Source organism: Procambarus clarkii, chromosome 28, assembly GCF_040958095.1.
Source record: "Procambarus clarkii isolate CNS0578487 chromosome 28, FALCON_Pclarkii_2.0, whole genome shotgun sequence".
Classification (NCBI taxonomy): domain Eukaryota; kingdom Metazoa; phylum Arthropoda; class Malacostraca; order Decapoda; family Cambaridae; genus Procambarus; species Procambarus clarkii.
This window is the reverse complement of record NC_091177.1, coordinates 13,230,103-13,247,337: the sequence shown is the minus strand read 5'-3', so window position 1 is coordinate 13,247,337 and position 17,235 is coordinate 13,230,103. Positions and strand designations below refer to the sequence as shown.

General features: G+C 46.1%; 2 protein-coding genes across 7 annotated transcripts in view; one reads left to right on the top strand and one right to left on the bottom strand.

Moving 5' to 3' along the window:
• LOC123754956 (mucin-2) overlaps nt 1–17,235 on the bottom strand; it is a 126,604-nt gene that overhangs the window by 36,648 nt on the left and 72,721 nt on the right. The window lies entirely within an intron of this gene.
• Nucleotides 9,875–17,235, top strand: part of LOC138369423 (uncharacterized) — a 30,576-nt gene continuing 23,215 nt past the window's right edge. The window contains exons 1-2 of the mRNA XM_069332661.1: nt 9,875–10,204; nt 10,939–11,116. Of these exons, the coding sequence (XP_069188762.1) occupies nt 9,875–10,204; nt 10,939–11,116 (508 nt within the window). The remainder of the gene's footprint in view (nt 10,205–10,938; nt 11,117–17,235) is intronic.

Here is a 17,235-nt window from a genome sequence, read left to right as displayed (position 1 = left end):
CATAATGAGACAGACATTGCAGCCAAATTAGCGTGTAACAAAGATGAAGTTGAATTATATCTAGGTATCCCCATCTCTGCTGTTAAAACTATATGGTTCCAAACACTCAGGTCTGATAGGAAAGATATTACTGACTCCCAACGACCTGAAAGCACTAGTATAAAAGTTATGATTTGCTAAGATCTGAAACCTATGTTTATGGGCAGCACAAAACGTCCACCAAACTGTGCGACACAGTGGTTGCCAGGATCAGGTTGGGTTACCGTTACCTGTGGCAGGTGGCTACAGGTGACGGATCTCCCAATCCTGAGCACTCCAGGTGTAAACTCTGTGAGCAGGAACTGCGGCATGATCTCCCATACTACATCACCGAATGCCCAGTTATTAGACCTTTCAGACCCGTTGGCATGAGGTACCTGAAGCTTTGCAATTACTTTGTTCACTGTCGAGTTCTTGAGGATATCCTCATATTGAACACAAAATTTGCCAGTGCAGGCTACTGAACATTTGACCCTGTATGACTAACCATCCTGCGAGATGGGGACTTTTAGTATCACTGCTACTTTATTCACTCTTGTGTTGATGATATCCTCATAATGCACCCAGAGTCTGCCAGTGCAGACTACTTATCACGTCTGCACATCAGACATCTACAGAGACTACACATCACTAGGAAGTGATGTGGTGGAGGCTGACTCCATACACAGTTTCAAATGTAGATATGATAGAGCCTAATAGGCTCAGGAATCTGTACACCAGTTGATTGACAGTTGAGAGGCGGGACCAAAGAGCCAAAGCTCAACCCCCGCAAGCACAATCGGGTGAGTACGTGCCTCTGTATGACTAACCATCCTGTGTGAAGGGGATTTTATTAGCACCATGTAGCTAGCTTTTTGACACACTGTACTCCCCTTCACATAGTCTAGGGCAGCTGCACAAATGCAGATGTGCCTAATGTGTTAATAAACAAAAAATGTTTTTCTTCTCTCTTTCTCATGATCTTTCTCAGCGTCGTCATGGAGCCATAAAAATAACGTGCACAAGTTAGCCAGCTGCAGCAGCAATTTTGTCAGAGTGTGTTTGGCGAGAGACGTGCAACAGCGCTAAGGTTTGGTGTTATCAGCGAGCAACAGCCACACCCTCACAGTTTGCCATATCTGCTCTGGGAGCAATTTTCGTTTTTAAACAATATGACATGACACATGAGGGTTCTAGTGTTTGGATAACAATATTTGCCCCCATCATCAGGACTTCTTCACTGACGCTCACCAACTTACCCCACATCAGCAGTGAAGTGAGATGGATGTTAGTAGTGAAGTGACGATATGCATCTCTATCTGTCTCACATCATCTACATATCTCTCCTATAAATAACCCAACTCAAACATGACATAAAATGCAAGTGACGACGTGTCGGTCCATCCCGGATTCTTATGAAGTGGGAGAGTCAATATGAGAAGTGAGGTTTAAGTGGAGAAGTCAGACATGTTGAGACAACATAAGAATAAAGGAATTTGTTGGGTTATTTGTGTCCGCCGTGTTGTTATGACTTGCTCTCAGCAGCAGTCCTACAACTTTTTCCCCCAGGGTGATGACAAACGGGTTCCTCAGGCATGGTTCACCTCGACGACCTGACAGTTGTGTGCGAAGATGTAGCGTGTCGTCTTCAGAGACTACAACGTGTACTTCGAGTTGACCGAAGCTAACCTGAACACCAAACTGAAATCTTCGAGAAGAAAGAAATAAGATTGCTAGGTAACTATGTGAGGTCACAGGACTTGACCACTCATGACTTAAGAGGCAGATGCTGGACAAGACTGTCCCGTCTATCACCATGTCCAAGCTGTTTACATGTTCATAGCTCTCCTACGGGTTTTCTTCCCCGCCTTTCACGCTAAACGCTGAAAACGTTCCCTCTTGCATCTAAATCATTTTCTGGTCACCGATGTTTAGAAGCCCTAATCACAGACTAACATCATAAGGGAATAGATAGTTTTCCAAACCATATAAATTATTTGTAAACCAATACTGAATTGTTGGATAATGGGACGTGAAGCTTTAGTTGTGGTATAGGCATTTAGACATTGGAGATCTATTACACAGAAATCACAATAGCGTGATGCATCACATGAACAAATCCACAAGGGCCGTGACCACAAGGGCTGAACCCTAGTCACAGCCCTTGTGGATTTGTTCATTGAAGATCTATTGATTGGTGACCATGCCGTTATCCCCTGTAGGCAAGTTTGCACGATGGTCACTTATCACACAAGAACTGCTATCCATAGTTGGATAGATACCCAGTAGTGACATCATGCTCCAGGATTACCTTTCACTCTAGCAAGCATCTGAACATATTAAATATCCTTTGCTACACAAAATTATATTCCACATCTGTACTCATCACGGAGAGATGAATGTAGAAGACACCAGCTTGCATAACTGAGACCAACATCTAATATTTGTCTAGCTCTGTCATCTCCGGTATCTGACTGAAGCCTTCGCTGGCAGTAATATCAGCTCATACATGACAAGTCGTTCTAATTAGACATGCGAATTAATAATGAACTAGTTAGCAGCCTAATTCCAGAGAAGTGGATCAAGTGGGTATTTGAGGACAACAATGACCACACAGGGGTGCCAGATCTGAGGTGGCCCCCCTCAACTAGTCACCCAGAAAGATGCCTTCAGTGCACGGGAGGGCCACTGAGAGACAGAACCACTACCTGCTTGATACCTGCATTACACTCTAGTTTCATTCTCGTACCAGCAGTCAACCCAGGAGGAATGTCTATAACTAAACGTTAAGAAGTTAGTATTGTACCTTAACAACATCAGGTGATCTGAATCAATGCACAGGAATTCACACAGTCCCTGAGACTGAGCATGAGTGTGAACGGTTTCTGGAGACTGCCTCAGGGGTCTGCTTCTCTAGGAAGTGACAAGGAGTGATTACTTGGCACATCATTTCTGCCAAGATCGTGATAGGCTCCAGTACTTCTAGGTGGTGTGTTATGTACATATTTGTAGGTACCATGATTCACCGGGCTCTTCACTCCTGTTGTGGCTACACCCACACACAGCACGGATGACTGTGTAGTGTGTGTACTGTAGTGTAGTGTAGTGAGTACTGTACATTGTAGCGTGTGTACTGTACAGTGTAGCGTGTGTGTAAAGTTAATTATAAGGGAGCTGTATAATTGAGTGAAATGAATAGTTGAATTGTTGAGGTTGTGAGGGCGTGCACGGAACCTGAGAGGTGGCTCCAGTGTCCGCACCACTCCACCACCACCACCAACCACCACCACCACCACCACCACCACCACCACCCACCACCACCACATGCCACACTGATGACGGACAAGCGCTGAGAGGTAAGCACCCAGGTACTGACGTGTCTGGGTGGACCAGATATTACAGAGTCATAGGGGAGCTGCTGTTTATTATTAGTCTTCACTACCTGTTGTTTTTTTTTTGACATATGAGAGTAAGAAACAAGTAGCGTATTGTGAAGACTAATAATAAACAGCAGCTCCCCTATGACTCTGTAATATCTCCATTGGTCAAGCAATTATGTATTAGCGATAAGACCTATCAATAATGTATAATGACTTACTATAAATATATAGCTCTTGAAATAGAACATTCTCTGTAACTATAAGGTGTGAAGGATAGATGAAATTGTTTATGTAATAATCTAAGATAAGGTCTGATAAAGACCTTTTGTGCCCTCTGTAATGCTTTTTGCGCTACCGCTCACAGGATAAGTATGGGGTGCACAATAAACTAGCCACCTCCGGCGGCAACAATCAATCAAATGAGTGAAGTGGAGCCCGCAGCACGCGGACACGAGCCCCGTGCTGCTAGCCACCCACACAGACGAACGCCACTAACGAAAGCAGCAGCACCAATATGCAGGCGAGGAGTCACAATAACATAGCTGAAGTATGTTGACCAGACCACACACTAGAAGTTGAAGCGACGACGACGTTTCGGTCCGTCCTGGGACCATTCTCAAGTCGATTTTCACAATCGACTTGAGTCGGTCCGTCCTAGACGTGGTCCAGGACGGACCGAAACGTCGTCGTCGCTTCACCTTCTAGTGTGTGTGGTCTGGTCAACAACACCAATAACAGCCACGGGGCGCGGAACTCACAGTGAAGAACACGAACATTCTTACAAGTGGATGAATTTGTTCCTAGCTAACACGCCCCCATCTCCCCACTCCTGGAGATGCTAGGTGCATCGAGTACTTTATTTTACATCGATATGTAATTGAGGTAAGTGCAGAAGGGGGTGGTGGATGGGGCTGGGGGGAGGGGGGCAGTTTGAAGCGACGAAGGTTGGGGCTGCCGCTCCCCACACGATCCTGATGGGAGGGTGGAGGGGGGGGGGGGCATCCATCTTCCTGGTCCAGCCCATCTTCATACCACAACCTTGATACTGTCATGATCTGCGGCTGACGTGGACAGTGACGTGGAGCCCGCCATTCGTACGTTGCTCTGAAGGATGAAACAGTACGTCTGTACGCCACACATTACCGCCCCCTCCCTCCCCATGATGGCTGTGGGGTGACCTTACTCACACACAGCTGTCCTTGGTTAGATGACTGTCCTTGGTTTGACGGGGGGGGGGGGGGATTAAATTAGATGTATGTCCTTAGACGGGTGTCTTTAGCGCGATCAAGCCAGGAGGGAGAGTTACCACTAGCCCTCTAGGAGTCTAGAATTCTCTCTTAATAATGCATATTTCACACTCAACATGTCTAATTCTTCTTGTGTACTCGTCTATACATGTATGGTACTCTGAGGTTGCCCAGGTAAGGTCAGGCAGCGGGGGTTTACTTTAGTTCGTTACATATAATTCACAAGAGGTTTACCCTCATTTTCAGGATATACGCTATTGTATAGTTTACCGTTGAACAGCGTACAGGTGTAAACATGCAACCCGTTCTTAGACCAAGTCCATTCCATCCAGCGGTCGACCCCAAAGACGCATTCATTAATTTTAACATGCTGTTCATTCAAAACAGGGATTTTCTCAAATATAAATGAATTTGATCTTATATTAGCACATTGTACATATATAGGCATAGGTTAGGTTAGGTGTTTAGGTTCTGTTGGCGATTATTTGTATTTGTAGTATGTGGGTGAAGCATTTACAGCGTTGTGGTTCGAACAAAATTCGTCAGTGAAGCACTTGTTCCGGATATGTTCGAACGTCAGCAGTTGTGAGTCGTGTGTAAATCGTTTTCATTCATTAACAGGGGGGTTGGCGGGTGCATGGAATGGACTTTGGGTCTTTGTTTGGAGGACGGGCTGGAACATGATGGTACAGCCCGTCCTCCAAACAAAGATCCAAAAGTGATTCCATGCACCCGCCAAACCTCCTGTTTATGAATGAAAAGCGGTTTACACACGACTCAACTGCTGACGTTCGAACATATCCGGAACAGGTGCTTCACTGACGAATTTTGTTCGAACCACAACGCTGTAAATGCTTCACCCACGTACTACAAATACAAATAATCGCCAACAGAACCTAAACACCTGACCTAACCTAACCTATGCCTATTTATACACAATATGCCAATATATTATAATATTAATTTATACTTGAGAAAATTCCCGTTTTGAGTGAACAGCATGTAAAAATTTATGAATGCGTCTGTGGGGTTGACCGCTGGATGTAATGGACTTGAGTCGAGGACGGGTTGGATGGTAGTGGCCTTAACAGTCCACAAGGTTGTTGTGCTGTTCAGTCAACAACCAACGAAGGTTTCCTTTCTTGCTGATCGGCGTTCGATCACCGATGTTACCAGGTGGTAGGAATCGTTCCGTTACTCCTACACCCCTCTCCCATCCTCATATCCTTGCCGTGTGTTATATAGTTATACTGGTTTAGCACTATGTTGACTAGACCACACACTAGAAAGTGAAGGGACGACGATGTCTCGGTCCGTCCTAGACCATTCTCAAGTCGATTGTGAGAATAACTTGAGAATTGTCAGAATTGTCTGACAATCGATGAGAATTGTCACAATCGACTTGAGAATGGTCCAGGACGGACCGAGACGTCGTCGTCCCTTCACTTTCTAGTGTGTGGTCTGGTCAACATATTTCAGCCACGTTATTGTGACTCCTCGCCTGCTTAATTAACACTATCTTTATAATTTTGTAATCTCTTCACAGGAAGGTCTGCGATTGTGCCTACTCTCGGGACTCGAGCCCCGGTCACCTTGTCAGCGAGGAGGGTGGACGAGCATGCTAGCCACTACACTATCCACTTCTTTGTACATCATAAACCACTAACACATTCTCTAACAATTTGCGTTCTAGGTCTATTATATCCGTATTAAGCTACACTGAGCCAAAGAACACAGAAGTATTATATTAGAGAACTAGTTTTTACCCCCGCATCAAGAATCCGGGAAAACCAGTTACACCGGGAGCTAATATTGTCTAATTATATTGTGTTTGTTTAGTTTTCAGAACGCACGAAGGTTTTTTTCATTATACTGCGACACAAATAATACAAAAATAATCGTGCCTGTGTAATTTGGCCTCAATTTGTTGCAAACACGCCAAGGTTTGAAGCCGAGCATTCTTACACCCCTCCTCTGGCACAACCTCTTCCCCTCTGGCACAACCTCTCCCCCTCTGGCACAACCTCTCCCCCTCTGGCACAACCTCTTCCCCTCTGGCACAACCTCTCCCCCTCTGGCACAACCTCTCCCCCTCTGGCACAACCTCTTCCCCTCTGGCACAACATCTCCCCCTCTGGCACAACATCTCCCCCTCTGGCACAACCTATCCTCCTGTTTAGATAGTAGTGACTATTGTGAGGTTCGTCAATAGTCAGAATTCGTACGTTCTTAGCGTTTAGATAGTAGTATACTGACTAGTAAGAATTTTTTTTTAAATAAATGAAGCCAATTCATTACTAAAACCCAAACTTAAATATTCCTAGGCCTAGTATAGCACCCATATGTACTATATTAGGCCTCAGATAGCGTGTATCACGCCTAGGGAGGTTAAGATAGGTTAGTTTAATTTGTCAAAGCAACATAAGTAAAAAATAGTTTTCCGGTTTGTCCAACTCGATAAAGATTTCTACGTTCCAATTTCGTTGTAGGTCGGTATATGTACTATGATGGTCAGCGTTACTATAAGTACTACTAAAAAACGGGAGGATGAGCTGCACAAAAAATGTAGAATTTTCCCCTTGTAAAGTGATGTAAATATGATCTTTATATTGCATATTTGTTAATATAAGAAACAAAAACTTCCGCCTTGAGCACTCCACCTGTGTTGAAGTGGGTGGGTAAACCAGAGGGCGGAGGTGGGTGTGGGAGGGCTGAGGGCTGACGGAGGTGGGCGTAGGAGGGCTGACGGAGGTAAGTGTGGGAGGAGGTGGTGGTGTGGGAGGGCTGACGGAGGTAAGTGTGGGAGGAGGTGGTGGTGTGGGAGGGCTGACGGAGGTAAGTGTGGGAGGAGGTGGTGGTGTGGGAGGGCTGACGGAGGTAAGTGTGGGGGGAGGTGGTGGTGTGGGAGGGCTGACGGGGGTGGGTGACCAGAGGGCTGACGGAGGTAGGTGTGGGAGGAGGTGGTGGTGTGGGAGGGCTGACGGAGGTGTTGTGGAAGAAAGGGAGCTGAGGAGGTCGGTGGGGAGAAGCATGCGTGCGAGGCGAGCCGCCCCGGGCCATCAATACTCCAGCAGGCGGGCCGGGCCGGGCCGCCACCCTCACCCTGGTATATAAGCCCAGGAGCCCAGGCCCGGGAAGTCAGTCCACACGGGAACGTCAGGCCGCGTACGTCTGTAGCTCCTCCAATACCTATGCTTGCCCTTCTATAAACCTCTTCAATACTAACCACTTCCAGAATGGCGACAGCAGACTTTTTTGGTAATACAGATGTATCATTTAACAAAGATCAATGTATTTGTTTAATAGGGGGAAGGATGGAGTGTTGCCGTGGTGACTGCTTCACACACCGACGCTAGCTCACACTCCTGGATAACGGCTAGATAGCAGACAGACAACCTTGGTGTTGGATAGCCACCCCCTTCCCTCTATTCAGGCCTCACTGGATGCTGCACATGTTACTGAAACTGGTTCTATAACCTTACTCGCTCTCTGTCTCATCTTCCCCCCCCCCTCCTCCTCTTATCTTTTCTGTATCATGCTCCCTCCCTCTCTCACCTTCCCCTCCTCTCTCTCTCTCTCTCTCCTTTAGCAACACCAGTAACAAAATAATGTTGGAGATTATGCTCCGTTTGCTAAAAATAATACATTTGTTCGTAATACACTAATACAAATACCGAGCTGCTCGACAGTCAGTTAGTCGGTCACACACGCAAGCACACGCACGCACGCACGCGCGCACACACACACAGTGGAGGTGGAGGCCAAAACTGTCAGCAGTTTCAAAGTGTTATATGACAGAGTACAGGGAAGATGGGACACCACGAGCGTAGCTCTCATCCCATAACTACACACACAGACGCCTGAGGCCAGGCTCGAATTGACTGTTACAGTATATTTGACTGCTCAAGGGCGAGTGTGTAGTAAGCTGCTGTATAGTCAGACGTTAAGGAATACTGTAGGTTATCTTGAGGTTATCTTGAGATGATTTCGGGGCTTTAGTGTCCCCGCGGCCCGGTCCTCGACCAGGCCTCCACCCCCAGGAAGCAGCCCGTGACAGCTGACTAACACCCAGGTACCTATTTTACTGCTAGGTAACAGGGGCATAGGGTGAAAGAAACTTATGCCCATTGTTTCTCGCCGGCGCCTGGGATCGAACCCAGGACCACAGGATCACAAGTCCAGCGTGCTGTCCGCTCGGCCGACCGGCTCCCGTAAGCCCTGTAGGCCACGTACAAAGACTGCCACGGCATGGTAGGGCCCCGTGTGAGCACGCACACACACACACACACACACACACACACACACACACACACACACACACACACACACACACACTCAGTAACACACATGAGGCAGTACCAAAGAGCCAGAGCTCAACCCCCGCAAGCACAACTAAGTATATCATTATAACAGAGGAAAGGATCCTGATCGATCATGTAAGTGTTGAACTAAACGTTGATCGAGTTCTTGTTTCCTTCAATGTAGTCTAGGTCATGTAGTCAAGGCTTAGCTATCCAGAGAACAGAGCAACGCAACTACAGGTGAGGATACACAACTCTGTATTTGTGTATGTAACTACAGGGACCAAATGTTAGTTTGTAGTTTTGTAGTTACAAATGTAACTACAGGGACCTCCCCTGTAGTTACAACCCTCCAACAGGCTTGAACACCGTTTACCCAGATAAGAACTGCTTCCCATTCAACTAGGCCATTTCTACAAGTTATTTATATTGTTTGAGGAAGAGATGTTTTAAGGAGTTTGTACACTATATTTTTTCAATCCTCATCATTCGGGTTTTAATTAACACCCTAAAAATAAAATGTTATTGAACAATTAGCATAATTTTTGTTAGAAAAAACACAAATACAATAAGAAAAGCAGACACCTAAGCACCTGACCAATACAAAACAAATCAGCACTATACCAAAGCAAAAAAAAAGAACCACACATCTATATCACATGAACACAGTAATAAAAATAGCACCACAGAACTCAAGGAGAACGCCTAGAGCATTTGCACGAGGGCCGGTGCATAGGCGGCCATAGCTCGGAAGACTGCAGGACAGGGGGCCGGAGCACAGGGGGCCGGGACACAAGTGGCTGAAGTACTAGGGGCGGCCTCACGGAAGGCCGGGACACGTGGGGCAACTGTACAGAGTCCTTTGTCAAATTGAGATCGAACTCCCACCTTGCACCCTCCACCGCAAACAGGGCAACATCCTCCCAACATGTGGAACCAGCAACCGGGGACCCAGGGGTACACTGGAGGAGAAGCAGAAATAGACAACACGGCATCTACTCCAGGCACCGTCTCCACCACAGGGATAATCTCCACGGTGACGGCCGCCCCGGGGATAGTTGCCTCCACACACCCGCCACATCACCAGCACGCCTTAGGCACACCATCACCATCATCCACAACAACATCCTCCAAAGACGACGAACTCTCAAAGTTCCCCATGTCCGCCCAAGAGGCACGACCAGGAGGAGATAAACTGAGAGAACGCCTTGTATGCTTTGGATCTGGACACAAATCATCAGAACTGTCGACCTCCCCTGTAGGAGCCCCTAGCAGAATCGCGGGAAAGCTACGCATGGTCACACAACACATAACACCTCAGCCGCTTCGACCACCGAAGGTTTCGGACCACACACCACCACAATGGTTGATTGTTCAATAAATCCCTGGACTATATGTTTAACAGATCTCTCACCCTGTCCATGGATGACACAAGAAAAGGTATGCTGGTCAGCATTCATTGTAAATGTGTGCCACGTCTGTGGTAGAAAAGAAAAAAACACCACAGGCCGATCTGCGTGAACCTCCACAGGGACACTCGCCCCACACAATTTCCCACCACCAGGCATCGCCTGTCACAATCCATTGCGGAAAACACAGGGACTGAGACCACAGGCGTAACAACTGGAGATGAGGGGAGGGACTACATGTACCACCTCGACGCCCCCACTGCCTACCAGGGGGGAGCAGCAGACACCGGCAGAGCATCCAACACACTCCCAACACCATCCGAAATCGCAGGTACATCATCCACACGCAGAAACCTCCGGGACCTCCAGAGGGGGAAAGTCCTCCTCCTCCTCTTCCCAGAAAAGGTTCACATGGCCCACACCATCAGCATGGCAACCCGCAGCCAGGTGTTCCAATAGACCTCACCAGAAGCACGTATGGAGCTAGCCAGCATAGAAGATCCTGACATAAAAGCCCATGAGCATAACAAAGAACAGGATCGGAGTCTTAAGGCGCATGGTTTAAGTCCTGGCCCCATTCCAGACACTCATCAATCTGCCGGAGGAAATGATGTTCATTCAGATGTGCAATTTGCACATCCCCAAACCGGCTGAAGTATTGCAGCAACAGTTCTTCTGGAAACTCAAACGGCATGCCATGAACGGCTATATACGTGGACAAGCCACTCTGATCCGAAAAGGTCAAGGACCCAACATCCCAGGTAACCAGAAGGAACGCCCATCATAGCAGTCGACAAGATTCCAGAAGATAGCTGTAGAACTGAACTTGATCACTGCTCGGTGAACCAGAAATAATCTGCACAGCACAGACGTCAGCCACATTCACTCACAAGAGGTCCACTAACACCAACTCCACCCCTAGGTAATCTGCCTTTCCAGTAAACTCCATTCCAATCGTCGAAGCATAATGAACAGGAGGGAAGGGCAGCCCCATCCAACCCCCACTGCCGCTAGGCCCTACAACAGTCACCACCAATGACCTGGCACAACCACGGGAAAGCACAGACCGAAGCTTACAGTGGTGACGACCGCTCCCGTCAACGGCCGGACGCGGAATCATTAGCATAAGATTAAATGAAATGAGTGAAAGTGCACAGCCAATTATCTGTGTGATTTTTGGGTGGGGCAGAGTTGTGTGTTTGGACTACCTGTTCCCTCAGGTACTAACCTGAGCATGTTATTGCAAAATGTCTGAAGAAAACTATATTATAGTCTGTATGATTATTTGGCATCAACCAGACAAATTATATGTTGGGCAACGATGACCTTCAAAACATGGAATGAGCTATGTTATGGTGTTGCCTCATATGACCATTGTATGGTGCTTACTTCCACCTTCAAGGCACGGAAGATATCAAACCTAAAACATATAGATTCATTACTGCTTGATCAGTATCAGTTAAGCATTTATACTACTGAAGCCACATCATTACCCGTTGATACTCTTCAGCAGTTAGAGAACACTGCGTGGACACGCTAGTCTTCAACCTCCTACCATCATATACAAGAAACTTTCCCGGAACAATGGTTGAAATTGATCGGGTTGGCTTGTGGCACTAACACAAAAATCCTCACGAACAAGGCAATGAACAAAGAATCTGTTCTCCAGGCCGTGCAGGGGACGTAGAACAACTGTTGAACTCAAGCATGGGTAAAAGTGGCAGAGGAAGAGACTTACCAACATAATATACTATTATCAAGAGAGCTTACATGTGACAATTTATCTCCAGCCTGTTCTATGTTAATCATACATCTGGCAGCATATTGTTGTGACCCAGATACATATTAATAAATTAGAATCTCTCTCAAACCATGAGGCAGCGCAAGTGCCTCACTCCAGCCGGAAACTGTCTGGGAAGCTATGGACAATGAGTTGTGGTGGTGGAGGGCCAGAGGACATCTCACAGACGTGAAACAGATGATGAAATACTTGGCTTAAGCGTGGCAAGCGGTTCCGATCTGCAAGCAGTACTGGGCGTGACCATTGGAAGCCAAGGTCACAGCTTCAAGGTTGACATGTTCTGAACGGCAGTCCTCTACACTCATTGTAGCAGTGCAGGTGAAATATGTGAGTTGGAATCGTTAGTAGTACATCCGTGTGTCATGTAGTGATTAACCAGTAATATGAGAGACGTTTATCTCCAGAGATAGGATGGCATAGGATTTAGGGATTGGAGACCAGCAGGACGCTGACTGAGGATTAGGGCTCAAGACCATAGGCGGTGTTGTGGATATGTAATTATTGTCAATTCTTTTATATACTTGTGAATATATATAGAGCTTTATCATTAGCTGTTTTTGTATATCCCTCCGTGTCCCCCAGCCAAATACGGCAGTCTCCATAGGAGAGACTAGTATATATGAACATAATATGCTTATATGATATATATGTACTGGAATTTAATATATTGGCAGCATGGACAACAATATTAAGGTACTGTAGACGATAGTGGCACGGCATGACCACAAAACTCACCATACAGGAGTTGAAACACATGTACTGACCAAGCAAAGATGACATGGCATCGAGATTGCTCCCCATTTACGCTTCAAAGTGAAATAAGATGTCTAGACTCAAGAGGCCGTTCTGATTAGCATCATCAGAGATGGCAGTCCTCCTTTGTGGCCACCGTGTCCCACTCCCAAAAGCGGGTCCGGTTCCAAAGCGGTCTTTGGAACAGCTTCTTCTGTTATGAAGACAGAAAATGGCGATCGTATCACGGTCTTCCAATTAAACAGAAAAACTGATTGGCAATCAGTTCAAAAATGGGTTTTCAGATTGCAAACTCTTCAGCCAAAAGTTGGAGCCTAATCTGAGTCTCATGCAAATACTAACCAAGTAAAACAAATTGAGCTGGAGCAGCCGGAACTAGCTCTTTGACCTTAGTGTGATTTACTTGTGAACAGTCTCGAGATGATTCATTATCAAATTCGCCCAAACCCTTCAACCGGATGAGGGAAGTGAAGTGTCGTGGATTCCACAAAACAGAGGAACAGCTCTGCCATTATAACTGTATCGCAAATCAAAGCAACATTTTGTATTATGTGATGTACTGAACCACCAACAGCGGGCCAGGAAGCAACGACAAACAACACATTCCACAACAAATATCCTTTGTTGCAATAGGTTGCACCACCCTCGTCCTACAGGTAATTAGATACAACACCACCACTTCCGCATTTACCCTTATCTTCTCGCAAAATCCTGCACGTACACACACACACACACACACACACACAGAGGAGGAACGAGGGAAGGAACGGAGCCCAACCACCTGGATCTTCGGGGATGGAACGCCGTCTTGCAAGTATCGAGGCCGACGCTGTATTGACGAGTCCAAGTGGCCGGTCATTAAGTGCCATGAGTTAGTCATGTGTAGCCTCTACGTAGCCTTACTAGTTACCCCCAGCAAGTACAACTCTGCGAGTACTCACAATCCCACCAAACGCAAGTCATGATTCACAGTGACAAAAAGAAAACTCAATTTGCTTCTCAAAACAACTGTAGGGTTGGCAACACTACCCAATTCATTAGGAAGCTTCCTTATATAAACACAGTTACAAAGGTGACGTAATCAACTCCATATAGAGGCGTCCATCAAGACATATACTCCGCAAACACATCAAAAATAAACACCAGAAGAAAGTGGGCAATAACAAAATTATGGTAAACTTAAATATTTAATTATTTCATACCTATTTCCCCAGCTAGGCTAGTGGAGTGAGGGGGCGCCACCACCCAGCACCACAGCCACGTACACCTCACTAATGCATGCATGTCCTGCTGCCCCCCCTCCCCCTCTTCTGCCCCTCCCTGTGTATTAGTTAATTATGCAACACCGCTCTCAAGTGCTCCCTCAACAAATGGCACGTAAGGAGGCCCCTGCAACACACACGAGACTCCTTGTTCCCTCCACGGCCTCTTGTGTGCTACATTCACCATCACCTTCTGCAAGTCTTGCCTTCCAAAATATATTTTAAGATTAGTTACTGGAAAATTTTTAACGCGGGTGTTTGCTTCACCTGCACCCTTGGAAGTTTATGTGCGAGTGATGGGTATCATCACACTGATACCTTGAGGCTAGAGAAGTGGTTGCCAGGGAAGGGGGAAGGTAAACTGTAAACCAACTCTGCTTTAATACTTATACAATGCGCCAGCACACACGAGCACAAGTACCCCCAGGCTGACTATCGGGTCGTGGAGGGTTGCTCACGTGGTGAGAGTTTTAACCAAGATCACTTGCGTCAAACTATCGTCCGATTACTTTTAAAGTCAACCGTGGGGGAAATTGTTTTTAATTGATAACTGCAAAATGCCATTTGTTTCATACATGCTGCAGCACAGTGGTCTGCGTCTTTGGCTCAACAACCGAGGGGCCTGGGATCAGTTCCCAGACAGGACAGAAATAGTTGACCACGTTACCTTTCATCTGATGCCTCTGTTCACTCAACAGTAAACAGGGACCCGAGAGCGAGATAAGTGTTGCGGGAGCACTCATGGAAAGGTCAGTATTTGGCCTAGAGGTGACCTGGAGAATTGGTTATCCTTAAGTAGAGGCTTCGTGTTCCAACAACAACAAGTATATGAATCACCTTCAAGAAACAAATAGATAAATGAGTCACAAGATGACTTTACTGAAGGCAGCTTGAGTTTAACTTTCACCCTTTTTCCAGTACTTCAGAAGCTTCTTTTAAGGCCCATGGTAATGGAGGGGAAAGGTATTATAACATTGATTAGGGGTTTGGGTTTCTTCACAAAGAGCAGTTTGTATAAACTGACTTAAGTCAAGAGTGGGAAATTGTTGTTGGTGAGGTGCTCCAGGGCTGTCCTGGGACCTCCATTGTTTACCATACAAGTATAAATGACACAGAACGCTGGCTTTTAACGCCAACATTTGCAGACGATACAAAAATAGGGTGGGAATAAATTAAGATGAAGATTCAAAATTGCTACAAAATGAGTAGGATACACATATGAACACGTTTAGATAGGTATTTATATTACATATATATATATATATATATATATATATATATATATATATATATATATATATATATATATATATATATATATATATATATAATGTGTGTGTGTGTGTATTGCGTAGGGCAACACAACTACTTAGGCCCAATATGATCCAGGCGGGTGCCCAAGGCAGAATTAGGGACAGCCAACAGGGTGTCCCTAGCATGGGGAGCTTGCACAGCTAGGAGGCCTACTATGTCCTTCCAAGAAGCTGCCTCCAGCAATGTGGCAATTTTCTCGACTATGGGGCTATCCCATTTGGCCTGTTTGCAGTCGTTTGGAAAAGTTGATCGAGGTGAGAATTGGCAAGATTGTCCCATTGGCCTATATATATTCTGGTCCCAGGCCGGGCACGGGGAGTAGAATTATTCCTGAAACCCTCTCCAGGTATGTTCCATGTATACATAAATACACGACTTTGTTGCTCTTCGGTTAGAGATGGCAAGAGAAGGGGGAGTCGACAGCAGCTAAGTTACCCCGAAAAGAAACATATGTGGTAGCGTTTTCTACTTTCAGTTTGGCTTCTTCTAAATTCTTGTTCTTACCTAATTAACAGTGTGTTGGACCAGGGTTCAGCTCCCGGAATTTACCTTTCCATTATTAATTATATTATATTATATATTATATTATACATGCCAGAGTATACCGAGAGGTACCAGAGTACACTGAACAAGAGGCGCCATAGTATACCAAGCAGTGTCAATATATGCTAACAAAGGGATGCCAGAATACACTATCCAAGAGGAGTTAGAATAAATTAATCAATGTGTTCCATATTACATTAGCCATCAGCTGCCAGAATCCACCACCGGGGCGCGTGAGGCTGCATGATCTAGGATGTATACAATTACTTCGTGGCGAGTCCTCTTCCATTTTGTTTATCTGGTCCATTAAATTATCCATATACACGAGGTGAAGACATGAGCGAGTCTTGAGCCTGGTGTAGCCTGAGACGTGAGGAAGTCGCTGCCTGAGTAGAGGGCGAGGTGAGGTTACTTAGGCTAACTCCATCCAGTCTTTCTGGCGTATGGTATGGCGCTTGTGGTAAACTTCACACTATGTGACCGGCCGAAGAAAGGTGAGACTCTGGAGCTGAGGTATATATATACTCACCTACATGTAATGTAGGTACACATAGGTGAGTATATATGCGCGGAACCCGCAGCAGCTGATCATATCGAACTCACAGCTTAAGATAGAAAGAATCCTTAGCTACAACTCACTCGATCGCACCTTAATGTGAGAAACAAATAATTGAGAGACATATTCAGCTTTCAACGCTTAAAACTGCTCATAATTACAGCATATATTACATATATTTATTATATATTATACAAGTAACCAGCGAAGGACTGTGTTCTGCACTTCTCCGCTGAACGCTTCCCTCCCCCACCACTAGGCTTGCTGCAGTGCTAAACAACTTTGTGTAGCTTTATCCCAGGACTGAGCCTCGTGTCACATGCGAGTCATGCCAATCATGCTCAGTCCTTCTCTCTCTTGTTTACGCATGTCGTTAGCATAGTTGAGACGCGTCAAGCAGTTTGTGGCACTTTAAGAGTAATTTCGTAATAATATGTCATGTGTCTATTGATGCTGACACCAGGATGTGTTGATGGTGGTGCTACACAAGGGGGCGGTGATGCTACACAAGGGGGGGGGGGGTGATGCTACACAAGGGGGGGGGGGGTGATGCTACACAAGGGGGGCGGTGATGCTACACAAGGGGGGGGGGTGATGCTACACAAGGGGGGCGGTGATGCTACACAAGGGGGGCGGTGATGCTACACAAGG